This window comes from Cicer arietinum, chromosome 5 (assembly GCF_000331145.2).
Source record: "Cicer arietinum cultivar CDC Frontier isolate Library 1 chromosome 5, Cicar.CDCFrontier_v2.0, whole genome shotgun sequence".
Classification (NCBI taxonomy): domain Eukaryota; kingdom Viridiplantae; phylum Streptophyta; class Magnoliopsida; order Fabales; family Fabaceae; genus Cicer; species Cicer arietinum.
The window spans coordinates 79,042,866-79,059,511 of NC_021164.2; the positions used below are offsets into that span (position 1 = coordinate 79,042,866).

Genomic DNA, 16,646 nt, shown 5'->3' on the forward strand with positions numbered 1-16,646 from the left:
CTTGGTTGTCAACCCCTACCATCAATCTAATAAATAGCACAATTTCTTGTAAGTTGCAGGAAAGGTTATATCAATTTATAGTATATGTTGTTACATACATCAGAAGGACCTCCTGACAATTTGGCAGCTTCAGAGTATTTTCTTTCATCAAGTTTTCAGACTATAGTTAGTGTTTCAGGAGCATGTTTGTAGGTGTAGTCGCCAGGTATCCCAGTCCATAGTGTATCCTCAATGAAAAATATAAATAAATTGAATCCTTGTGTTTTTTTTACAGTAGAATCCTCATGTTAGTATGCTTTTTAAATGAGAATGACTCAAAGACATACCTGATCAGCTTTTGCTATAAGCAATGCAGCATGGACCTTAATGATCCCTGATATCTCATCTATATAAATTTACAACTAGAAATGCCTTTAGTTTTGCAAAAATTGAACTTCCAAGGCAAATTTTTCTCCACGTACCCCATTGAATCCAACAAATGTCTTGAAGGAACTACAAAATGTTATGCTTGATGGAAAATTAAATATACAACAATGCCTTCCCTTCAAATCAAAGTATCTATGCCAAATGTGTCACTCAGGCATCGTTCATTGTCCCAAATAATCAATAAGAGTCCAAATTCCTAATGAAAATAAAGCTGTACCGTAGTCTACTATTTCTGAAGACCACCTTAGTTAGAGTATCTGGCAATAAAACAAATTTGACCACAAAGTCACAAACATGTATTTGTAGTCTGTGGGTGCATCTATTAGAGATAGACGTAGAAACCAAAAAAGTAATTTAAGTTTTTTGACTGGACTTTCAATGAATATACGGTTCTCTGAAGCTTAACTTTGTAGCATGTTGAAATTTGAATCTTTAATTACTACTACATTTCTCTATTTCCATTTTCGTTCAGTTATCCTATGGATTTCTAATCCATTGATTTTTGCCTTTTGGTTAGCAAACATATTATCTCCAAAACTGTGTTTGATACAAATGTTTTGGGGTTGGATTTTTGGTTGCAACATTAACATATTATTCTTAATTATCCAATATTGTATAATCTCGATGATTCATTATTATTTATGCCTAAAAAGACTAATATTGAACTATTGCAATATGAATCATTACGATAATTTGCGGTGCTATTTCGGGATGACCTTAAATTTAATGACAAATCAATTCTTTATCTAAAATATGACTTATAACGTAGACTTTTTATTCATATGAGTTTAGGATAGTATGTTGATAACCTAAATGCAACTTTAGTATGAATATTTATTCATAACTTGAAATGCATGTCAAAATGACCCTTAATGGAAACACAAATGGAAGTTTTATCTATAATGATAAATTTAGATAATGGTATTTTGTCTTGATGGCCATAGAGGAGAAAATCCATATTTGAATTTATATGATCTTAAATTTGATAAACTGGAATGGTCGTTGCTTGATTACCATGGATGTGAAACTTGATATTTGAACTTATATGATTATAATTTCAATAAATTGGGATTATGATATTGTCGCCTTGAAAGCGGAAATTGATTTGAGTATAAATGATCCTAAGTTTAGGAAATTGAAATGATGATATTGTGATTTGGTGCTTATGGATGTCAAATTTTATATTTGAACTAGAGGGTCCTACACTGTGATAAATTTTGAAAATAGTGTTGTGTCTTGATGACTTTGAATGTGAAATTTGATATTTGAACATTTAATATTCAATAAATTGGGATTATGATATTGTGCCTTAATGATTTGTGATTTAAAATTTAAAATATTTAAGTTTAGATGATCATAAATTTGATAAATTTAGATGATTGTTGTTTAGACGACAGTGAATGTGAATTTGAGTTTAACATTTGAGTTTAATTGATCGTAAATTCAATAATAATTGGAATGATGAAATTGTATTTCATTACGATAAATTGATAAATTAAGATGATAATATTGTAGGTTAATAAGATATAATTTTAAATTTGAAACATAAGGGATAAAGATATTTGACCGTACAAGTAGACGGAAGTATGAGTAATTGATAGAAAAATAAGGGCCAAAATAGAAGGAAGTCGGGTCGGGTCGGGTGGTAAAGCAAAAATTGAGAGTAATCCGTAGCAGAAAGAAGATAAGACTCCCTCTCTCCAGTTTTAAAGCTTTATGCATTGTGTTGCATACGCACTTCATTGTGTTGCATAGACTCACTCATCATGTCATTCTCATCCATTTCTTCGCCACTCTCTTTCTCAATTTCAATACCTTCCTCCCGTTCACTTTCATTTTCAACTTCAATTTCTAAAAACCCTTTTCAATTTGTTAAATTGCAACAACATGGAGGAGGAGAAACAAAAAGAGGGGTGGTGGTGATGAGCTTGGAGGCAGGCATTGGAGTCATGGCTACCAAGTTGGGAATGATGAGTTTTTTCGAACCTAACGGAGAGGTTGTTCCCGTTACCGTTGTCGGTTTCAAAGAAGGCAACATTGTTACTCAGATCAAAACCGAAGCCACTGACGGTTACAGCGCCGTTCAAGTCGGTTACCGTAGGGTTAGGGACCGCAAATTGACCAAACCTGAAATGGGCCATCTTCAAAAGGTTGGTGCTATTCCTATGCGCCATCTTCAGGAATTTCGTCTTCAAAATGTTGACGGCTTTGACCTTAACCAGTCCCTTATCTTTGATCAACTTTTCAATGAGGGTGATCTTGTTGATGTCTCCGGCACCACCATCGGCAAGGGTTTCCAAGGTCCTCTCTCTCTCTCTCCAATTGCATTGCTTACTTTTTCATTTTAATTCATTAATCCAACTATGGAAGAGAAACTCCCATTATTTTAATACTTTTATTCAATTTATGCTGAATGCCGAATAACACACATAGAGGAGGAAACATGTCAAAACCTTAATCACTTTGATTTCATATTAGTGTGTGTAAGTTGATTTCATAATATGCTTCAACAATGGATGCATTTTGACAGGTGGTATAAAGCGTCATAACTTTAAAAGGGGACCAATGAGCCATGGTTCCAAGAGTCATAGACAATTGGGATCAATTGGTGCGGGAACTACACCTGGACGTGTATACAAGGGAAAGAAGATGCCTGGTAGGATGGGTGGAACCAAGACGAAGATCAGAAAGCTTAAGATTGTCAAAATTGATAAAGATCTTAATGTCATCATGATCAAAGGTGCTCTTCCTGGTAAGCCCGGGAATCTTCTAAGGATAGCTCCTGCTAAGATTGTTGGCAAGAACATTCCAAAGAATTAAATTAGTACTCTCTTTCTCTCAGATTGCCTTTGGTTAGCTTCTCTGTAATTCTTGTACTGTACCCACCTGTTAGCCCTTCACTTTCAACTTTATGTATAATCCATTGCGTTGATTCTGTTATATGAAAGCAAGCAGTATCTGAATTGAACAACAAAAATGTATATGTTCTTGTGAAAACAATTCATTATGAATTGGTGTGTTCCCTAAGGATGAAAATAACAATAAACCATTTCTCACTAGGTATGATTGGTAATGTTTTACAATGAATCAAATGTTAGGCAGATATTGTGAATTTATTGAATTTTTCCTTGTTGCTTGTTTTGCTATTGATCATTGTGATGGCTCGGGCATGAAGTTCATGGGCATAAAGGAATAGGCTGTTCTAAACTAGGACTCAAGTTTTTAATTTCCTTAACCAATTTATTGAATTGGTTTTTGATGCACCTCCAATTGTTGGCATGGGCTTAGTGAGCAATGCTCCTTTCCTAATAAGTTCTTGTTCAACAAATATATTTAAATTCTAGTGGTTGTTGCAGGTAACCACTAAGTTCCCAAGTTCAACCTAATTAACTTGGAGACGCAGGCTCTGTATATGCTTTTGCCATAAACATTGCTCCATTTCATAAACATTGCTCCATTTTTTCATAGGGATTTATTATGGAGTTTGTTTGTGTAATGTTGCCAGAGACGTAGGCTCATTTATAGGGATTTAATTTGAGGATTAATTTGAAATTGGTGCTACTCTTCAGTGAATGATTGAATGGTCGCTCTTTTGAATGTGAATATGTTGACGTGTTACGACAATTTTAGCCCTTTGAATCATTTGACCTTACATTAAAATGATTACCATGGACAACAAATTATTTCTTGATATTTGTCTCCCTTTCCGAATCTCCCTCCTTCCTTCTCCCTACATCAGATTTGTTGGCATGGCGATATCATCTGCCATGATCTTTCCTTCCCATCCTTTGACATTTGCCAAAAAATTGCGTATTAAATAAGTTTGACTCCCCTCCTTATGGCTTTTCCATGCCTGTGTTTTCTTGCAGCAATGATGTGGCGCAGAACTAGGGTTATTGGAAAGAATGTGTAGGCAAGTTATGTTATGATATGAGTACATATTTGGTATGAGTGTACGTTCAAATTGATTTAAGGGTTGAAATATTGATGTTTTGTAGAGCACTGTTATGGTGGTCCATTGTAGATATTGCCAACAAGACATTTGTTTTTTGTTTTTAATCTACAATTGTAGGAACTAGTCAAACATTGGATCTATACTTACTGGCCTAACCCATTCTCCATGAAAATGGGTATAAAAGGCTTAATTTCTTGATCAATAAAAAGGTCATTTCTAGCAAAAATTTAAATGGGACAACAGTAATATTACCTACAATGTTGAACCCAAGAGATTACTATTATAACATTTAGTCTCAGTCTACGTAGCTGACTACCACGTATGCGTGTAACGCTTTAGTGTGTTTAAACTTTGATGTTGGAACTTAACAGAGAGATGTATAACCGTATTTGATAGATTTGGCAAAGATTAGGTGACAATTTTTTTATTTCGATAAATTTAAAGACTAAATTGATTACAAATTGAAAACGAAGTAAATAAATCCCTAAAAAGATTGTTACTCCTAAAGAGTCAACTCACTCTCACTTGCCTGATCAATTACTCAACCCATGAAACTACTAATATAGTCTCAACAAGAATGACAACAAATAAAATATTAAATAATTTATTGAAAATATAGCATGAAAACTTAACATGCATTGGGACAAAAACTAAAACACAATTATGAAATACATAAATAAAGGGAATATAAAGTACTTTAGAAGCTGAATTGGAAGACTTAAATACTTGAGTGATAAGTAGTTTACAACGTGAACACTAATATTTATAACTCCTTCCGTTTACAACGTGAACACTAATATTTATAACTCCTTCCGTCTCTTATATTTGATCTTTAAGTCTTTTAAATGAATTTTATTTTTATCTAATGAGGTTAAATTTATTAATTTTTAATGCATATACACATGTTATGAAAAAACATAATTAATTAAATATGATATACATCCACCATTATTAAAAATTATACTAACATAAATAAACACTAATTTAATTGAAAAAACGTTATATTATTAAGGAGAATATCATATTCTATATTAGAATTTGGGATCTTTTAATTTGTTTACTATTTTATCTATAAAAAAAAATATGGTAACAATTAATTAACATAAACAAGCTTAAAAATGAGTGATTCAATTTAAAAATATTAAAAAGTATTTGAATTTTTATTTAAAGATGATAATTATAACAATATTGCTACCAACACCCCTCAAATTGCTATTCACACCCCTCAAAATTAAAAAAAAAAAATCAAAATATCCAAAATGCCTCTGCCATCAATGTTACACATTTATTATCTCATAACGCACATTTATCAACTTTCATCACACCTCATAACTCACATACAAAAATCATCATACCTCACTAGCAAAAACTCAAAATCATTAAAAAGTTACATTACTCACTCGTAACCTACAACACAAGTTACATCACTCACTCGTAACCTACAACACATTAGTTTGATCATCACATTGTGGTTAAAACTACATAAAAAGGTATGTTTGTTGCTCTGTATTTTGGTTCGTACTTTTTTTTTGTAAATCTGTTTTTTGTAAATCTGGAGATTTTACGTGAACTCAGTTCACGTAAGTTCTGGAGTTACGTGAACTTAGTTCACATATGTTTAAAAAAAATTAAAAATCTCAGACTTTACGCAATTTGAATTCACGTACATATACGTGAACCCAGATTGCGTAATCAATGGAGTTTGAAACTTGAATTCTCATAGTGTACGCAATCTAAATTCACTGAATTCACGTCGTGGACTAAAATTGCGTAATCATTGAATGCTGAATAAAAAGCCATGTACGTGAACTGAAATTGCGTAAACATCTCAGTATATACGCAATCTTCACGTACGTGTGAATTAAGATTTGGAAATCATTGAAGATTGAAAATCAAACCAACGTGAACTCAATTTCACGTAAGTTTACGTGAAGTGAATTCACGTACGTGTATGTAAACTGAGTTCACAGATATTTTCTAGAATTCAGTTCACGTAAACCTACGTGAACTTAGTTCACGTAAATGTTAGCAAAATCTTGAATATGGTTAATGATGATTGATGGGGATTGATGGTGATTGATGATAACTAATGATGATTCATGATGATTTATGAAGATGGTTAATGATAATGATGGTTAAGGTTGAATAAAATAAAGAAGATGAAGAATGTGTTGAATGAAGATGATGAAGATAGAATAAAGAAGAAGAAGAAGATGAGTTAGGTTAATGAAGAGGAAGAAGGGGAGGATAATTTGGAAATATTAATTTTTTAAAATATTTGAGGGATGTGGGTAGTAAATTAGGGGGTGTTGGTAGCAATATTGTAATTATAATGATAAAATAAAAATTTGCAAAAGATGAATAATATCAAGAAGAGAACACTTGTGATCCTATTAGCGAGTGACGAGTGACGAGACGATCGATAGGGTTTAGGTGGGTGTTCGAATGGAAGGAAAGAGAAGCAAGGTGCGTATGTGCTGCTTATGCAACCAATCAAGAGCTTCTCTTAATAGACCTAAAACCCTTCAACAGATTTGCAGAGATTGTTTCTACCTCTCTTTCGAAAATGAAATTCACCAACTCATCATTGATAATCACCTCTTCACTCCCGGCGACCGCGTCGCTATCGGCGCTTCCGGCGGTAAAGACTCCACCGTTCTCGCCTATGTTTTATCCAAACTCAACCGCGTTCACAATTACGGTCTCAATCTCTTCCTCCTCTCCGTTGACGAAGGCATCACCGGCTACCGCGACGATTCCCTCGAAACCGTTCACAGGAACCAGGTTCAGTTCGGATTACCTCTCAAAGTTGTATCCTACAAGGACTTGTACGGATGGACTATGGACGAGATCGTCAAACTCATCGGTCTCAAGAACAATTGCACTTTCTGTGGCGTCTTCCGTCGCCAGGCTCTCGATCGAGGCGCCGCTTTCCTCAAAGCCGATAAACTGGTAACCGGACACAACGCCGACGACATAGCAGAGACGGTTCTGTTGAACATATTAAGAGGAGATATAGCTAGATTAAGTAGATGCAGTTCAATAATAACAGGTGAAGACGGACCGATTCCTAGATGCAAACCTTTCAAGTACACTTACGAAAAAGAGATTGTTATGTATGCATATTTCAAGAGACTCGATTACTTTTCTACTGAATGCATTTATTCTCCAAATGCATATCGTGGTTTTGCTCGTGAGTTCATCAAGGATTTGGAGAGAATCAGGTATTCTATTCTCCTTTTCTTAATATTTATATTTTATGTATTCCCAATATTCCATTGTTGCCTAATATCATAACATATATCATCAAATGCAGACCAAGGGCCATTCTTGACATCATAAAATCCGGGGAGAATTTCAGGATTTCTACCAATACCAAAATGCCTGAGCAGGGAACCTGTGAACGATGTGGTTATATTTCTAGTCAGGTATTTTCCTCAACCTTCTCTTGTTGAATTTTATTAACCTATGAAAACGTGGTTTCATTTATACAATGGTTGTACTTTTCAATCCAAATTGAGGGTTAAACTAGTCTTGCTTTCATACCACTATAAACAATTCCCAATTTTAGCATGCTTATGGTAATTAATGATACTCAATTTCTATGTGGTCCTCCTCATATGCCTATGGTCGACATTAAATTTTATATTGCCAACTTTGTTTTTCAACTTTGATATTCTGACTTTTTTGAAAAGGATCCTGCATGATAGAGATCAGTTTTATCATTTTTGTTTTCTTTGGGCTCAATGGGCTGTACTGTAATGGGGTGTTCTTAGTCCTGAAGGTTTTGTATGGTCTTTTTCTCCATTTGAATTCGCTCTTGGGTTATCTGAACTAGAACAGCTGAGATACAATAACCTTTTTGTGTACAGAAATGGTGTAAGGCTTGTGTCCTGCTTGATGGATTGAATCGAGGTTTGCCTAAACTGGGAATTGGTCGCAGTCGGCCTGGCATTGGCTGCAAGGAAGAAAATGAAAGCCGTGGAGTAAAGAGCATCGAGAGCAAACAATGTGGATCTTTGGACTTCTGATTTTCTTTAATCGGTGGGTTCTATGTACTATTTATAACCAACGATACTTGCGGTTAATATCTATCAGTGAATTTCATGGCAGTTAGTAGAAATGTCGATATATCTGATGACAAATAGGCTTTGCAGCATGTCCGTGCATATCAAGACATTGATCAAAACAAGAAGTCTAGAATAGTTGCGTTGTTATTTCCAGATTTTGTTACTTTATCTTGTAGTTATACATCTCTAGCTTTAATTTTTGTGGGCAATATTTTGTCGAACACTTAAAACATAATCGTCAATACAAATCAATGTATTTTACAATGGAACCTCAAGCATTGGCTTGCATATCCTTTAGACATTACTACATTAGACATGCAACTTGAGTTTTGATATTGCAATCTTGCTTATGTTCTTCTCTTGCACTGGCTTTCATTGAAGAATGTATGAATAATTCGGCACTGTATTTTATTTCATATAAATGTCATCTTTTTTATAAGCTTGATTAAACTGTCTCAATTTGTACTTTATGGTGTTTATGAAGTTTTATATTTTATTGGTTTAATAAGGGAGCTACTACCAAGACTTGGGATACCAATAAGGATGAATATGTTAAGCTGAGCAAGCTAGGAAGAGAACTTTTTTATTATTTGTAGCAGCCATTAATTGATTTATTCCACATAAATAAATGGGACGATATATCATTATTAAAAAATCTGGGGAAAAACAGGGAGGGGCCAAGTAATTTAAATTTTGAATTATAGAATCATGGTTTGGGAAGTCTTTTAAATTGCAGACACCATTGGTGTTTTATTCCTTAGTTTAGTTTTGTCATGTATATATTTATTGAGCTTTGAGGGTCTGCCATTCCCAATGTCAAAAGACTCCAACTCTATCAAAATGGCAAGATCCTTCTCCTCAATCTCTTCCTATTAGCTGAACACATCAGACACTAACCTAACTGACTAACTAAAGGGTTTATTAATCATGGGGCTTACCGATAATCGATACATGAATGAAGGGGTTAGAGATGGGTGGTCATGGATAATGAAGGAGAATACACAGTGAGGTAAGCTTGCCAAGGGATGTTAAATGAGAGGTGGATCATCGACGAGATGATTTCACTGAAGGTTTCATGTGTCTGGGTGGAGATTGCTGTTGAATTGAGTGCTCGCAAAGGAGAACCTGGTGGGTCGGATGGTGTCATAATCAGAGTGGAGATGTTCGGGGTGTCAGGGAGTAGTATAAGCTTGATTAAACAAAGTACCACAAGCACGATACTTACATTGTGAATTGTTATTGAAGTTTTAGGTGATTTTCAAGTATTATTTTATCTTTTTTTTTTCTTCATGAATTCAATTGTTAACTGTCATAAGCATGACCTACAACTGGAAGTTGTGATATCTTATTATATTTATTAATTATTTTAAACATAATTAACTATTTATGTCAACTAAATTAATCATCTAAATTGTTAGTCAAAAATTTTATTTTTAAATTTGTGTAAAAATAACACAGCTCAAGTTTCCTTTAGCCTACATGACTACGATAAGCCTGCAACTGTAATACTTGGGTTGCTTTTTGCATTTTTCTAAAATTTTTGCAATATTAGAGGAGCTTGATATGACAGTCACAATGAAGAACAATTCTTCAGTAAAAACGTGTTCTTATCATTTGTAAGTGAATTATGAGATTCATTTGAAGTAACAAATTGAGTTCTTGAATTGGAGTGAATAGGTCAAGTTTTTAAATACAATGTGACATTTTTCGGGCAAAAAATAACCCAATTTTCGTTCTTGCAATTATATACTTAGGTTATTATAGCATTGCACACAAAAAGGAAGACATGATCCTCTCACTAAACTAAGATTACATCGTGATTACAAATTTACAAGAGAAAGCGAAATAAATTTCATAACTACACATGTAACGATGATTTTTATTGCAGTTGCTTTTGTGCATGTCTCTCATAGTATATATACCCTTGTCATATGGCAAGAAAAATGAAGGGGGTCCGAGTTGGAGAGGCAAAAGAGGGAGGATGGAGTAAGTGAAACAATACAAACACAAATCAAATTTAAATGATGTTTTACAACCAAAGATGCATACATAGATGGGCTATCATCTAAGCAATTTCACACAGCCCGTGTTCATGTGTATGTATTAACATAGGGGATATAACAACATGGTGTAGAATCGCTGGTTTAGAGAGGTCTCCAAAGTTTTTATTATACAGTCATACACTAACCAACAAAGTATTTCCTAACCCCCGCTGCACCTACAACTCCATTGTCTAATCACACAAGAAAGCACCTTCAATTCTCAGTCCAGTTAAGAAGTGGGATTGTATCGGAGATGCTGCTCATAGAAATTGATCAGCTGAAAATTTGGAAAATCATTAACTTCACGTGACAAGAGACTATATAAATATTTTGAAGTATTTCAATCTATATTGCTAAATGGACAAGGAAACTATCCTTCCAATCCAAAGAGATAGTGGCTTACCAGTAGTGGATTGTATGTCTTCAGATATTTGTTATCCACCATCACTTCTGTTCCATCAGACCTGTAAATTTAACCACGTATTCATTATGCAAAGTAGCACACAATATGATTATTAAAATTAATCCAGCTCATTTCAATCTCCATAAACGAGGTGGAAAAGACACAAAGATTAAAACAAAATCAAATCAGGCAGTGAAGTCCTAATCTCTGGCAAAATCATTTTTCGCCTACTAATTTTGTGAACAGTTCGTATTCCATTTAAACTTAAGGTTTTGGCTTGGTTTCTTTATTCCAAGATTAATACTGACAACTTATTGCAAGTTTCCAATGCTCAAATGTCCGCTAACTCGTCACCTCTTACATCTAGCAGTAGACACCATCATTTATGACCTCCCCATGGTGTTTGTCTGGCAGCTTCTTCAAGGGAACCTCTCGCAGATGTACAATAGGACTAAACACTTAAATGTGTTTTTTTACTTTCAAAATTACGTGAAAGGGTTTTTTCTTTCGCAAAAGTGAAATTACATCAGTCAATGCTTATTAGAGTAACATATATATAAGCAGTAGCATAAAAAATTCTGCAATTCATTTTCAATCAAAAGATATTGCTACCCTATGTCCCATAACTACACCAATGATAAGTGTTCAATGAACTATCTTAGCCGCCTCACTTGTTCTATTCTGCGTTAGATGCCATCCCAATCCCCTTGTTGCAATTCTGATTCCGTGCCTAACAGCAGCCCATGTACTCAGTAACAAGACTCTTACCCATATCCTCTACTACCCCAACATGAAGTTCCAAACTTATAGCCTCCATACCAGTTTTTTCACGCTGGTATACCTCACAATCAGCACCCTATCCTTGGGCTTAATATCCAATTAGCCATACAGATAAAGGGAAAATAAAACCAGTTGCTTTAGTCCTCAAACAATTCCAAGAAGTAATTTGATTTTTCTACAATTGATTTCTACTTCAAATTCTTTATTTTGAAAAATCACATTACTCCTTGTCTTCCTAATAGTCCACACGCATGCAAACCAAACCATTATTACCTTTTCCTCCAACACTCTTCCACCTTTGATAATTCCCTTAAAATTGAATAGGTTCTCCTTGCCCTTATTTTGGAACACCATTACCACTCCCAACCAAATTAATATTTTCGACTATATTTTGTTAAATGTTGGACATTCAGAGAATAAATGAAATGCCAAGTCTTAATGTCTGCACTCCCCAGCAACATCATTGGATGGGTTATCTTTTGATGGAATTTTATTCTGAATAACCTACCAAACAAACACTAAAACCTTCTCCATAATGAATTTGTTCCAAACCACTTTGTTCACCTCCTCTTGCAAAGAAGTCTTGTCTGCCGTCAATAATTTGTATGCCGATTTAACCGTATACCTCTTTGGTACATCCCCCTTCCAAACAAATTTATCTTCTTACTGTTCCCTCCAATTCACTCCCTCCAACTCTTCCATAAGTCCTTTTCCCATTGGAACAATTCTCTTCTCCGTCTCAATGCCCACTCCCTCCCGTCTCTTTAAACCTGCCACCCTCTCCCCTTTGTCCATGGATATCAAATGAATCTTGTTACTATGTCGAGAATGAAAGCTACCCCCTAACCACGATTCTTTCTAGAATGAAGTATCCCTCCCATTCACCACTACCTTCTCCAGTGCACCCACAAACCAATTGAAATTTGACCCCTCTTCCCCACTCACAACCCTCCTCACATCCATCCACCAAATCGAGCTCGCTCAACCTCCATCCCTTATCCCATTTTTCCCCTCGCCATATTTATTCACTAAACATTTGTACCATAGACTATTACGTTCAACTCTCAATCTCCAACACCACTTGCCTAGTAGCGCGATATTAAATGCTCTCAAATCCTTGATACCTAACCCTCCACATTCTCTCTCCAAGCACACTTTGTGTCCCATTTTACCCAATTCACTTGTCTTGTCTCCTCACTCCCACCCCATAAATACTGTTTAAATAGATTCAAGTTAGTTAATAATAACTAGCAGAGCTCTGAAAAAGGACATGTAGAACACTAGAAGCGCCAAAAGCACAGAACGCAACAAGACAACCCTAATGCCCATGGATATATTTCTATTATCCACCTTAACAACCTACTTCTCGCCTTGTTAATTATTTGTTCCCACATTTTCTTTAAGCGAGAATTTGCTCTGAGAGGAATGCCCAAATGAATAAACAGGATTTCCCCTATTTTGCAATTTAATTTAACACCATTGTCACCAATTGAAGCCAACTCTGCGAAACATTGATTCCCACAAGCTGACTCTGCTAGAAATTAACCTTCAAGTCTGATACTAGCTCAAATAGATGCAAGCATCCTTTAACGGCTCTCACATTACCCCCAACTTTGATTACCCATCACCATTGTGTTGTCCGCAAATTGTAAGTGCAACATTTGGACATTTTGGCCTCCCATTCTATAACCCTGGAACTTCTCCACTTCAACCGCTCTCTTCATTATTGCCCCCCAAGCCTTTTGATGCAATAAGAAATAGATAATGGGTCTCCTTGTCTTAGTCCTCTACTAACTCCAAACTCCTTTGGTGGGCTTTTGTTGACCAAAAACCGAAACCGCCTCCGATCTTAGACACTTCATTATTCGTCCTCTCCGCTTCTCACAAAACCCCATCAACCTCATCAGTTCATGTAGATAATTCCACTCTACTAAATCATATGCTTTTTCAAAGTCCACATCGAATAATAACATTTTTTTTTCTTGGCTTCATCCACTATCTCGTTAGCTATGAGTACCCCGTCCAACATTTGTCCATCATTTATGAATGCAGGTTAATTCTGAGACAACTTTGTCAATTATTTCCTTCAGCCTATGAGCCAGCAATTTCGACAAGACTTTGTATATACAACCTATCAATAAAATAGGTCTATAATCTTCAATTCTTTGTGCATTATTCTTTTTTGGCATCAATACAATTAAAGAGCTATTGGTACCCCGCACAATTCTTCCATTGGAATGAAATTCCGAAATAAATCTACAAAAGTCTCCCTTAATATCATTCCTAAATATACAAAAGGGACTTAATATCATTCCTCATTTCTAGTTGTGTATTTGTCGAGTATGCCTTTTTTTCCTAAATTCATTCTACTTCTCATATATATATAAATTGTTGCAACTGCATAGTAGCTGGAGCACAATATTCATATTAAGTACTCTCGATGTGCATTCCAAGGCCGATCCATAACATGCACGGCTTATTATTTTAGCTCTTAGTCTCTTACTCGTGGGATTTTTGGCCCTGTGTAGTGGGTTTTGTAACTTGCTATAGATATAAAACCAATGACAGTCGTTCCTAATAAGCTAGTGTGAGTTGGATCCTTGTCACCCGCATTTTTCTAAGGGTGAATTTCAGCACAAAATAAAGTGAGCACTGAGCACGTGTATTCATCACCTCCAGCTCATACAACTAAAGCGCCAGGGGCATGTTGGATCAATAAAACCAATCATTACCTATATTGTATCTCTATTAGGGCCATCCTCCAGTAAATGAACAACAAAACTGGATGTAATTGAGGAAATCTTAGCTTCTTAATTGCATTATCTTTCCCTTCTCTTTTATCAAAACAACATTTCCTTTTTATTAACCAAAGAAAAACAAAGACCTGTCTCAGGCTCAATAAATTTCAAGGTACATTTAAAATTTCATTCTCCATTTATTATTATGAAAATAATTTTTTTTTTGGTACAATGAAAATAAATGTTTTATTAATAACTAAATCTACAATAGGAGTTAATGATCTTGCAAATATCAACGGATGGCCTAGTAATTTATTAACAGAAGGTTGATCATATATTCTCTCTGCAAAAGATAACAATTAAAGAAAAATATGCATTAAATTTAATTTAATATTCCCTTTTCAGTTTTTTTGGTTAAATTTTATGTAAACGTTTAATCACTTAATAATCAAGAAGATTAAACCATCTTTCATACTGAAAGACAAACTTAAATCATGCCAAATATGTCATTGCTGAGTACTGATATGATAAAAGCGAATTCGCAATAAATAAGATAAAACCAGTTGGTATGATGTAGCTCAGTTTTGTCAAAGTATCAATTCACTACGACAGACTTTGATACTAGGTTCTACTTCTATCTCAATCAGACATTCTAAACTGAAACAATAACCTGACCATACAGCAGTAAACAAATAGCCCTGGCAGGATCAAGTTCAACAATTCAGAATTTCTGGTAACCATGTGCACAAGCACAAGTGATTGAATTGAACCCTTTGACATTTTAACAAATTTTAAGGATGACGGAACTTCAGTACTTAAATAATTCTACTCGTTTAATTTGCTAGCAAAATGTTTAAGGTCTTTCTTTAAATTGAGTACAGAGACCGATAGTCATTATTGATTGAAAATATGCATCCAATAAAGACATCGCCTTTCCGAAGAAACTTAACTGTGAAAAACCAAAACCCTTAAAACAAAATCTGTGTGAAAATCAATTCAGCTAAGGAAACATACTCATAGTAAACAAATAGAATTATAAAAAATTCCAACCAAAGGTGTAAGTGCGGACCAATAAATTCTGGAGTTGTTTGTTTGAGTGACTAACCTCATAGCCATAAAGGTGACTCTAACATCCTGCATGTAGCAAGATAGAGAAGCTGAATAGCCTATTGGCTTTAGAATCTTGACAATATTGCAGGCAGTCTTAGTGTCGTCTATCTTTTGATGAGTATTATTCCCCAGATAACCAGCATTTTCTGACAAGCCTTGTTGAAGTGCAGTAACAGAGATGCCAATTGCATTCTTTGTATCAAGAGATTCACATGCAGATTCCTCTTTCTTGAACCTTTTGACGGAACCAGTTTTTCTCCTTTTGGCTCCTCTACAGCGGTCACTTTGAATGGAATCCCCCTTGGATTGAGATTCGAGATGAGCATTGGGTTGTTGAAAATGTATAGCGAGGTTGTCTGCAGTGTTTGGTGTCGGTTTGAGTTGATTTAGCTTGAGATCGAAATCATTTTCCTGATTAGTTTGAGCAATGTGTTGTGAAGTAGTATTTAGTATATTGGAATTACCAAGGGCGGTATTAGTTTGAGAGTGAGTTGGAAGGGTGGTGGAAGGTTGAAGTTGTGGGGTGTGATTAGGTAAAGGGGGGAAGGGATTGGGAAGCAGATGGGTGGTGCGTTTGCGCTTGCGATGTTTTCCTGATTTGAGGCTGAAGGAAAAAGAAGAAAGATTGATTAGTAGTAGTAGATACATAGTAGGGTAAGGTGTTAGTTAGGGTTAGTTACATACCTATCCTCAAAGGCATGAATGAGATCAGGTACAGACTGTAGATTTTGAAGAGGCTCCCAAGTATTGGCAGTCTCAGGCCACCCACGCCTATCACATTCAATAATTAATTATAATTATAATTCATAATCATAGTCAATCTCAAGTCTTCTAAGTAAGAAGAAGAAGAAGAAGAAGAAGAAGAAGAAGAAGAAGCAAGACTCACCATTTAATCAGGTACTGAACCTCACCCTAGTAAGTAGTAGTATTTCCATTAATTGAGAAAACAAAGAATAATAGTTAGATCGATCATGAGTGAGTAGAATAATAGTGAGTTGAAAGAAAGATAGATTAGTAACCTTGCGGAGCCTCTTACGGCGTATGGTTTCGATTTCATAGAAGCCATCATCAAGCTTGGGAGTAGAAGGGGTTTCATTCTCATTCTCATTCTGCAATTCTGAA

The 16,646-nt window shown here is 35.1% G+C and overlaps 3 protein-coding genes across 3 annotated transcripts in view; 2 read left to right on the forward strand and 1 right to left on the reverse strand.

Moving 5' to 3' along the window:
- The first annotated feature begins 2,071 nt into the window (after nucleotides 1–2,071).
- Nucleotides 2,072–3,485, forward strand: LOC101489751 (large ribosomal subunit protein uL3c). The gene is made up of 2 exons (XM_004500653.4): nucleotides 2,072–2,727; nucleotides 2,957–3,485. Exons 1-2 carry the CDS (start codon nucleotides 2,193–2,195, stop codon nucleotides 3,244–3,246), a joined length of 825 nt encoding a protein of 274 aa, XP_004500710.1. The 5' UTR covers nucleotides 2,072–2,192; the 3' UTR covers nucleotides 3,247–3,485.
- A 3,248-nt stretch (nucleotides 3,486–6,733) lies between these two features.
- Nucleotides 6,734–8,812, forward strand: LOC101490068 (cytoplasmic tRNA 2-thiolation protein 1). Its single transcript, XM_004500654.4, has 3 exons — nucleotides 6,734–7,605; nucleotides 7,698–7,809; nucleotides 8,254–8,812. The coding sequence occupies exons 1-3, from the start codon at nucleotides 6,827–6,829 to the stop codon at nucleotides 8,410–8,412; spliced, it is 1,050 nt and encodes a 349-aa protein (XP_004500711.1). The 5' UTR covers nucleotides 6,734–6,826; the 3' UTR covers nucleotides 8,413–8,812.
- Nucleotides 8,813–10,438: 1,626 nt separating this feature from the next.
- LOC101503633 (chromo domain protein LHP1) overlaps nucleotides 10,439–16,646 on the reverse strand; it is a 7,459-nt gene continuing 1,251 nt past the window's right edge. Inside the window, exons 2-7 of the mRNA XM_004501047.4 lie at nucleotides 16,544–16,641; nucleotides 16,411–16,436; nucleotides 16,209–16,295; nucleotides 15,520–16,128; nucleotides 10,897–10,957; nucleotides 10,439–10,770 (exon numbers count right to left, since the gene is read on the reverse strand). Of these exons, the coding sequence (XP_004501104.1) occupies nucleotides 10,723–10,770; nucleotides 10,897–10,957; nucleotides 15,520–16,128; nucleotides 16,209–16,295; nucleotides 16,411–16,436; nucleotides 16,544–16,641 (929 nt within the window). The 3' untranslated portion in view covers nucleotides 10,439–10,722. The remainder of the gene's footprint in view (nucleotides 10,771–10,896; nucleotides 10,958–15,519; nucleotides 16,129–16,208; nucleotides 16,296–16,410; nucleotides 16,437–16,543; nucleotides 16,642–16,646) is intronic.

What these genes read in the sequence shown, in the direction of transcription:
- LOC101489751 (XM_004500653.4), top strand. Translation starts at nt 2,193, where the DNA reads ATGTCATTCTCATCCATTTCTTCGCCACTCTCTTTCTCAATTTCAATA. An exon ending in CATCGGCAAGGGTTTCCAAG is followed by an intron (nt 2,728 to 2,956) that starts GTCCTCTCTCTC and finishes GCATTTTGACAG; the next exon opens with GTGGTATAAAGCGTCATAAC.
- LOC101490068 (XM_004500654.4), top strand. Translation starts at nt 6,827, where the DNA reads ATGGAAGGAAAGAGAAGCAAGGTGCGTATGTGCTGCTTATGCAACCAA. An exon ending in AAGGATTTGGAGAGAATCAG is followed by an intron (nt 7,606 to 7,697) that starts GTATTCTATTCT and finishes CATCAAATGCAG; the next exon opens with ACCAAGGGCCATTCTTGACA. An exon ending in GTGGTTATATTTCTAGTCAG is followed by an intron (nt 7,810 to 8,253) that starts GTATTTTCCTCA and finishes TTTTGTGTACAG; the next exon opens with AAATGGTGTAAGGCTTGTGT.